General features: G+C 68.9%; 1 protein-coding gene across 1 annotated transcript; it reads right to left on the reverse strand.

Moving 5' to 3' along the window:
- Positions 1–69: 69 nt before the first annotated feature.
- CAMTA2 (calmodulin binding transcription activator 2) lies at positions 70–9,037 on the reverse strand. Its single transcript, XM_051774185.1, is given in 25 exon segments — positions 70–404; positions 579–653; positions 779–921; positions 1,287–1,307; positions 1,408–1,479; positions 1,569–1,773; positions 2,253–2,479; positions 2,581–2,750; positions 3,059–3,293; positions 3,425–3,503; positions 3,607–3,797; positions 4,093–4,217; positions 4,387–4,524; positions 4,597–4,720; positions 4,804–5,086; positions 5,088–5,526; positions 6,048–6,188; positions 6,540–6,654; positions 6,656–6,724; positions 6,804–6,875; positions 7,357–7,492; positions 7,601–7,668; positions 8,009–8,109; positions 8,189–8,278; positions 8,807–9,037. Coding segments are annotated over 24 exon segments (3,324 nt in total). The 5' UTR covers positions 8,220–8,278; positions 8,807–9,037; the 3' UTR covers positions 70–340.
- Between the last annotated feature and the right edge of the window lie 63 nt (positions 9,038–9,100).

Raw genomic sequence — 9,100 nt, forward strand, 5'->3', positions numbered from 1 at the left:
TGTCCTCCCCAGTCTCCCCCCGGCCCGCGGCCCGTGTCCCCCCGCACACACACACACACGTATCAGGTCTTTCTTTCCCGCTTCCTCGGCTTTAATGGAACTTTGTACAAACAGCCCACACGGGGCTGGGGGGGAGTGGGGCATGCGGGGCAGGGACAGGGGCATGTGGGGAGGGGTGTGGGATGGCTCTGCCCCCCCTTCCCCTCCCCACGGGCCCCCTGGGAGACCCGGACACACGGCAAAGCCTGGGGGGGGCCAGGGAGGGGAGCCCCCCTGTTGCCTGGGTCCCCTGTGGTGGGGGGGGTGGAGCCCCCCCATGCCTGGGTCCCCCGTGGGGGGGTCACGAGGCCAGGCCTCGCGTCTGTAAACTGTCCACCTCCTTGTTCTGCTTCAGCTCCTCCATCCTGGGGAAGGGAACATGAGGTTGGGGGAGTCAGGCTCTACTAAGGGTCTCCCCCACAGTGTCACCTGTCCCCAGGCTCTCTAGAGTGTCACCTGTGTCCACCCACACCCGTGTGACACCCCTCAGCCCCATGTCCTCCCACTCCATGTCCCTTTGTCCCCCCATGTTCCCGCACCGGTGGCGGCAGCGCCGCAGGAACCTCATGATCTTCCGGGCCGCCTGGTCCTGCTTGAGGGTGAGGAAGGTGCTCCTGGGGAAAAAGGGAGAGGAGGGTGAGGACCCCTCTGTCCCCAGTGCCTGGTGTCCCCAGACGCCAACGCCCCAGTCCCCAGTGCCCCCAGTGTCCCCAGTCCCTCCGGTTCCCCCAGTCCCCACCGGTGCTGCCGGAGGCTGCGGAAGCGCTGCTGGATGAGCACGGCCGCGCGCCGGCGCCGCTGGAACCGCTTCTGCTCCGCGTAGCTCCGGAACTTGCTCTGGATCAGGATGGCGGCCTGCGTCATCCGCTGGAACAGGGCAAACTGGGGGGGACACGGGACAGCCCTCAGCACCCACGGGGCACCCCGGGGTCACAGCACCCCGAACAGGGACTCCAATGTCACCTCAATGTCACAGCACCCCAGTCAGGACCTGTGTCACCCCGGTGTCACAGCACTCCAGACAGATCTCAATGCCACAGCACCCCCAAACAGGGACCCCGGTGTCACCCCACTGTCACGGGGCCCTCAGACAAGGACCCTAATGTCCAGGTGCTCTCCCAACATCCAGGTACCCTCCCCGAGCTCCCCCCAACACCATACACCCCTCGAGGCTGAGGGGACCCAGGTGTCTGGAGCCCCCCAAGATGGTCCCCCAAATCGGGGGCCCCCACTCCCAACCCTGTTACCTTCAGAGCAATCCAGGTCAGCTTGTGGGGCAGAGAGAGAGGGTTAGGGGGGCTCTGGGGGACCTGGGTGGTGCCCAGGGGAGCCCATGGGGGTTTTGGGGTCCCCCCCACACCTCGGTACCTGCTTGTACTTGCGGTAGCAGCGCTGGATGACGGCGGCCGCCAGCTCCTGCTGCTCCTTCAGCCTCCGGCCCTGGGGGGTCAAAGGGGGGTCAGTGTGGCCAGGGGGAGTGGCTGGGAGGGCCCTGGGGGCTTTGGGGTGTCGGGGGGGGGGTTACACACCCGGTACTTGCGGAAGGCGCCCTGGACGAGGCGTGCGGCCTCGTAGAGCTCGTGCTGCTCCTGGTCGCTGAGGGTGAGCAGGGCCACGGCCCCCCCCTCGCCCCGAGCCCCCCCCGAGGCGTTCAGGAACTCGGCCCAGCCCACGGCCGACGGGGGGGGCGGCCGCTCAGGGACCCCTGGGGACCCCCGTGGGGCAGCGTCTGCCCTGGGGGGGACACAGGACACAGGGAGGTCAGGGGGGAGGCCTGGCACCCTCCCATGGGGGGGCAGAGGATGTGAGAGACACCCCCTCACCCAGGGAGATATCTGGTGTCACAGAGCATGGGGAACCATGAGAATATCAGGGTGTCCCAGGACCCAGGAGATACCCCCCCCAATGGGACATTGGGGTGTTGCAGGATGTGGGAGACCCCCCCCACCACGGGTACACTGGAATGTCACAGGATGTAAGGGACCCCCCCCCCACAAGGACATTGGGGTGTCCAAACACCCAGAGGACCCTCCCAATGGAATACTGGGGTGTCCCAGGCCATGAGAGGTCCCTCCCAGAGCATCCTGGGGTGCTGCTGGATGTGGGTGACCCCCCACTGATACTGGGGTGCTCCAGGACGCAGGAGACCCCCCCTCGTGGGGATATCAGGGTGCCACAAGTCCCAGGGACACCTCCCCACCCGCGGGGGGTACCTGTGGGGGGGCGCCGGGGGACGATCAACGCTCTCCAGGTACGTGGCGAGCCAGGCCATGGCAGCGCTGAGCCCCCCAGGGGTCCCTGGGGTCCCTGCCGGCCCCCCCGCCGGCCCCCCCGCCGCTCCCAGCGCTCCCAGTGCCCCCGGCGGCCCCCCCGGCGCCTCCTGCTTGATGCGCTCGGGGGTGGCCTCGATGATCTGTCGCGCCAGCGTCACCACCTCGGCCTGGGGGCACAGGGGACAGCGGGACCCCGTGGCACCAGGGGTCCTCAGCTCTGGAGGGGTCCCCAGCCCCGGGTGTCTCCCTCCTTGGGGTTCCCCATTACCTGCAGGATGTCGGTGGGTGCGGCCAGGGCATCCTCGGGGGGGCTGGGGGGCACAGCCACCCCCCAGCTCTCGTCCTCGGGGGGGCCGGGGGGGCCGGGGGGCAGCGGGACGGAGCTGGGACCCTCCGAGAGTCCCGACGGGGACGACAGGCTGCTGGCCGTGCTCAGCCCTGGGGACGGGGGGGACATTGGGGGGCTGTAGCCCTGAGAGGACATGCAGGGGTTGGGGAGGGGTTGGGGAGCACTGTGGGGACACCGGGGGACACAAAGGGACTGGGGAGGACAGGGGACACAGAAGGACAGGAGACACAGGGATGGACATGAAACACAAGAGTGGGGGACAGGGCACACGGAGAGGGGACTTGGGGACACCTGGGGACACAAAGAGGCCCGGTGACAGGGGACAGAGAGAGACACAGTAACAGGGAAAAGGGAGGGAACACGATGCCAAGGAGGGGCCACAGTGCCGGGGCCGTACCTGTGTCAGGGCTGGCTGAGAGCGGGGAGGGGACACGCAGGCCGGGCAGGTGACAGCGCGGGGACACCGGTGACATCTGCAGCTCCTCCAGGCGGGTGACCAGGGCCAGGTGGCCACGGGCACGTGCCAGGGCCAGCGGCAGCCGCCCCAGGGTGTCAGGGACGGCCAGTGCCCGCCGGTCCCAGCGGCACAGCCGCTCTGCCGCCTCCCGGTGCCCCAGGGCACACGCCCACATCTGGGGACGGGGTGGCACCTGTCACCAGCGGCCCCATAACCCCAAGGGGCCCCTTGTCCCGAGGGGCCACCCTTCATACCGCCATCCCTGCCTGAGCCACCACCGTGCCCCCACTGTCCCCACTATCTCACCAGTGGGGTGCAGGAGAAATGGTCCACGTTGAGAGGGTCAATCTCCTGCTCCAGCTCCAGGCTGTCGACTGCCAGCGCCCTGCGGGGACAGGAGGGGACACGGATGGGTGTCACCTCCCCCTGGGGACGTGGGTGGGTGTCACCATCTCCTCGGGGCCAGCCGGCCCAGGGTCCCCGCTCACCTCCAGCGCCGCAGTGCCTCCACCAGGCCGGCGTAGCCCTGGGCGGCCGCCAAGTGCAGCAGCGTCATCCCGCGGAACGTGGCCCCGTGGGCCAGCGCCGACGGCCCCGGCGACGGCCCCGGCCAGCCCGGCCGCGCCATCATGGCCTCGCAGACGGCCACCACCCGCGCCTCGAAGGATGAGCCCGGCCCCTGCCCCCGGGGGCAAATGTCAGGGGACAGCAGGGGAGGGTGGCACAGGGTGTGGGGAAGGGACTCTGGGGACAACAGAGGCTATGGGGAGCGGCAGGTAAGGGGACATGTGGGACATCAGGAGGCGCTCAGGGACACCAAGGGACACTGGGGGCACCAGGGGATGTAGGAGGATTTCAGAGAAATCAAGGGACACTTGGGACACAGAAGAACACAGGGGACAGCAGGGGACACAAGGGGACCCTAAGGGTCTTCGGGGGCCATGAGGGACCCCAGGTGTTGGGGAGGGGCTCACCTGCTCCGGGGGGGGGTCGGAGGGGGCCCCCCGCGGGGAGGGGAGGGGCGCGGGGGGGGGCAGGGCCCCCAGCCGTGTCTCCAGCTGCTCCAGGCGCTCCAGGATGGACAGACGGAACTGGGTCTCTGGGGGAGGGGGGGTCAGGGTTGAGGATGGGAACACAAAGCCCCCCCTTTAAGCTCCCCACGCACCCCCAGCCCCAGATGGAGTCACCCCAGCCCCTCCGGCCCCAATCCAGGTGGAATCCAGGTGCTCCCCCCACCCTGGGGGTGCCTCTCGGGGGTCCCCACTCACCATCCAGCGCCAGCCAGTCCATCTGTGTCCCGGGGGGGCCCCTCACGGCCCCCCGTGCCCGGTACTCGAAGGGGGCGGCGGCCGTGAGCAGCCGGGGGGGACAGGCCACGCGCAGGGCGGCCACGCCGGCCTCGTGGGCTGCGGGGGGACACGGGGGGTGTCAGCCCCAGGGGGGGCTCCCAGCCAGTCCCCCCCCTCGGGGACACTCACGGGGGCAGTAGCAGCGCAGGACGCCCGGCTGGACCAGCGCGGCCGGGACCGAGGTGCGGTCGAAGAGGCAGGAGTAGGCGCCGGGGTCCCCCCACGGGCCCGTGATCAGCACCTTCACCCCGCCCTGGGGGGACACGGGGGGTCACCGAGGGTCGCTGGGGACACGAGGGGGGTCGCTGGGGGGGTGATACCCCTCGAAGCGCTCACCTCGGGGTAGGACCACTCTGGGGAGAAGTCGGTGATGGCCACGGGGGGGTCGGTGAGGGGGGCCGGGGGGGAAGGAGGAGGGTGGGGCGTGGGGGGCGGCTCGTGGGGGTCGGGGGGGACCCCGCGCGGGTTTGGGGGGACCCCGGCATCCCCCCCCAGCAGCTCAGGGAAGGGCAGGGGGAAGGGGTGCTGTGGGGGGGCCACGCTGAGCTCGCAAGGGGGGTCCTGGAGAACCACCCCCGGTTTTCCCTCCTCCTCCTCCTCCTCCTGGCCCCCCCCCGGTTTTGGGGGCACCGCGGGGGGCGGGGGGGGGCGCGCCGGGGGGGGCCTCGGCCTCGCAGCCATAGGTCTGCCCGCGGCGGGGGCTGTTGAGGAAGCAGTCGGGGTCGAAGGCGGCGGGGGGGGGCGGCGCCGTGGGGCAGGTGCCCTCGGGGGTCACCAGGTGCTGGCTGGGGGTCAGGCCCAGCGGCTGCTCGGGCCCCCCCGGCGCCGCGCCCCCCCCCAGGCTGCTGACCACCAGCAGGGGCAGGGGGAACGCGGGGCCACCTCGGGGCCCCTCGGGGGCTGCCGCGCCCCCCCCCAGGCCGGGGGAGGGCTGGGTGGTGTCGGGGGAGGAGGGGGCGGGTTTGGGGGCGTCCCCCGGCACGCCCCCCCCGCCCCCCCGCTCCACTTTGGGGGAGATGATGCGGTGCTTGGTGCTGCCGCACTTGTGGCCAGGGGTGCCTGTGGGGGGCAAGGGGGGGCAACGTTAGAGAGGGACAGGGGGTATTTGGAAGGGCCCCGGGGGAATTTCGGGGTCCCAAGGGGAGTTCAGGGGGAATTTGGGAGCGTCCCAATGAGATTTGGGGGTCCCGAGGGGGGTTCAAGTGGGGAGTGTCCCCAGGGGTTCAGGGCAGTCCCAAGGAGGTCCAAGGGAGGGTTTGGGGGGTCCCAAGGTGTTGGGAGGGTCCCAAGGCGGTTCAGGGGGTCCCTAGGAGGATTAGAGAAGGTCCCAGTGGGTTTGGGGGGGTCTCAGGGAGGGTTCTGGATCCCAGGAAGGGTTCAAAAGTTTTCCCCAGGAGTGGTTCGGAGAGGTCTCAGGGAGTTTGGGAGTCCCAGTGGGGATCCCCAGGGGTTTGGGGGTCCCACAGGGTTGGAGGTGCCCCAGGGAGTCCCAGTGGGGTCCCAGGGCACTGTGGTGTCCCGGGGACAGTCCGAGGTGCCCAGGGGTGGTAGGGGTGCCCGGGGGTGGTTGGGGGTCTCACCCAGCCCCCCGGCGCAGAGGCAGGCGTGGGTGCGGGGGGGTGGCCGGGCCTGGTGCCGCTCCAGGACGTGCTGCACCAGCTGCTCCAGGGACAGCCCGGGGGGGGCCCCCCCATTCCCGCAGCCCCACTTCACCCCGTGGACTGCGGGAGAAGGGGAGCAAAATCCCTCAGGAAAGCGGATGGGGGGGTGTCCCCCTACCCACCCCCCCACCCCCCAAATAGCCACACCTCCCCTGCCACCCCAACTACATCCTGTGGGAAAACAGGAGCAAAATCTCTCAAAAAAAGAGTTGTGGGGTGTCCTCCCCAGCCTCACTTCACTCTGAGCAAAAGCTGGAGAACAAACACACCAAAAAAGAAGTTTTAGGGTGTCCCTCCTCCAGCCCCCCCAAGAAGAGCCAGTTCCCCCCTGCCCCGTTCCCACAGCCCCGTTTCACCCCAAGGCCCGGGGGTAGAATCCCGCAGGGAAGGTTTCGGGATGTCCCCACTCACACATGGGGCGCAGCTGGGCCACCAGCTCCTCCTGGGACCACTTGAGCCACTCTCGGGGGTCGGCGGTGGCGGCGCAGATCGGGGGGGTGCAGAGGGGGGGGCTGCAGAGGGGGGGGGGCGCAGGGGCGGCCGCACTCCTCCATGGCCGGCACGTTCAGGTAGTGAACCAGGACGATGTCGGGGTTCTGGGGGGGACACGGACAGGGTCGGGGGGGCTGGGGGAGCCTGGGGGCGGCGGGGGGGGTCCCTGTGCCCCCCCCTTACCTGCAGCAGCCAGTAGCAGCGGCGGTGGAAGGTGGGCACGATGGAGGAGTGGACGTAGCAGCCGTAGAGGCACTGGGGGGACAGCACAAATTGGGGGATCCTCCCGCCCTGACGAGACCCACAAACCAGCCTTTGGACCCCCGCTGGGGAGGCCCTCACATCCCCAAATGACCAGGTGAGGGGGTCAGACCCTCAGCTGCCTGGCTGGGGGAGCCTGACACCTCCAAACTGCCCCCTGAGGGTCCCCATCACCACCAAACCACCAACTGAGGGGTTTCCCAACATCCCTAAACACATAGCTGGGGATCCTGGACATCCTAAACCACGCCCCTGGGGGTCCCCAGCAGCCCAAAACCTTCCCTTGAGGGTACTCAGCTCCCCCAGATCCCCCCTTTGTGTGCCCTGACACCCTCAAGCCCCTCCTTGTGCAGTCCCTCCCTGCTCCCCACACCCAAACCAGACACTGTTTTATGGGGGAGCGCGGGGGCATTTTTTCAGGGTGCCAGGTGTTTTCGGGGGAGAGGTGTGTTTTGGGGCCCCCCCCTCCTCCTACCTCCACCCCCTGCACCTTCAGCTTCATGTGGTCCTCACGTGTCGTCTTCCCATCCTTGCGCTTCTTCCAGCAGTACCCGTCCTTGCGGTACTTCACCTTCTTCCGGTTGTAGAGGATCACCGACCCATTCTGCGGCCTGCACAGCGGTCAGGTACCCCCCGGCACCCCCAGGGCACCCACAGCCCCTCCATGGCACCCCCAGCCCCCCAAGGACACCGCCCGGGGCACCCCACGGCCCCCCCACCTGGTTTTGGGGGAGCACGAGAGCCACTCGTCGTGTTTCTCGAAGGTGATGAGGTACGAGGCGATTTCCTGGGGGGAGGAAGGGGGGACGTGGCCCGTTTGTGTCACACGTCACCTCCTGTCCCCCCCACTGTGTCACCCTGTTGTTCCACCCCTGCTGCCACACTGTTCTCATCGTCCCTGACCCCACTATCCTGATGTCCCCCCTGTCCCCAGCCAACCCACTCCCGCTGTCTCTTCAGTGTCCCTTCCCTGTGCCCCCACACCCCCTCCCATATCCCCACATCTCATGTATGTTACCTGCACCCCTTCCCTGCCCCCTTCCCCTGCCCCACATACCCTTCTGTATGTCCTCCATGTCCCCACGTCCCCCCATGTCCCTCCCATGTCCCCCCCATACCCCTCCCACCTCGTTGGTGTTCCAGCGCAGCTGCTCCTTGGGCAGGACGGGGCATTTGGGCAGACACTCCACCAGCTTCCGGGGCAGGAAAACCTTCAGGTGGCTCCTCTCTGCCAGGGGGAGCAGTGAATGTCCCCCCTGTGTGTGTCCCCGTCCCCTGTGTCCCCCCGTGTGTCCCCTTCCCCTTACCAGAGACCTCGGGGGGGTCCTTGTTGCTCATCTCGGGGGGCGTGCGGGGCCCTCAGGGCTCCCCTCGGGGGGCACAGGAAGGGCTGGGACCTGCAGGGACAGGGGTCATCCCCCAAAAAACAGGTGATGGGGTGAGGGGACATGGGGGGAAGTGGGACCAGGACATCATCACCATCCTCAGCACCCCTGCCCCACACCCCGGGGCCCTCAGCCCCCCAACATCCCATCACATCCCCCATCCTACAGCACCCCACAACCTCTCCATCCCATCCCGTCCCATCCCATCCCATCCCATCCCATCCCATCCCATCCCATCCCATCCCATTCCATCCCATCCCACATCCCTATCATACAGCATCCCCTATCCCTGCCCCATGACATCCCACATCCCTGCCCCAAATCCCACCACATCCCCACCCCATGACACCCCACATCCCTGCCCTATATCCCCCCAACCCCAGCCCCCTGGTAGACCCATACGCCCCCCCAGACACCCCACATCTCCCCCTCAGCCCCACCTCCCGGCACCCCTCCATCCCCGCCCCACAGCCCCCCCTCCCCGCCCCACACACCCCCCCTCCCCGCCCCCCGGCCCCGCCCCGGCCCCCCCGGCCCCACCTGCCGCCTCAGGGCCGCGGCCGCCGCCGCCCTCGCCCCCGCCCCCGCCGCCCGCCGCCATCTTCCCGCCCGCCGGGGGCCAGCGCCGGCAGCGCCGCCGGCGCGTGACGTCAGCGCGCACGGGGGCGGGGCCGCGATGTGTGGGCGGGGCCGCGCGTCGTTTTTGAGGCTCTCCCTTGGGTTGTGCGCGTCTGCCGGAATGTTCGGAATTCCATCAAAAATATGCTTTTGCTCGAAAACGTCAAAAATACTGATTCAGAAAGCAAGTGAGAGAAGAAAAGAAGGAGTGAAGAA

Source organism: Manacus candei, unplaced genomic scaffold, assembly GCF_025592945.1.
Source record: "Manacus candei isolate 608988 ecotype Guabito, Panama unplaced genomic scaffold, ASM2559294v1 h1tg000190l, whole genome shotgun sequence".
NCBI classification, from domain to species: Eukaryota; Metazoa; Chordata; class Aves; order Passeriformes; family Pipridae; genus Manacus; species Manacus candei.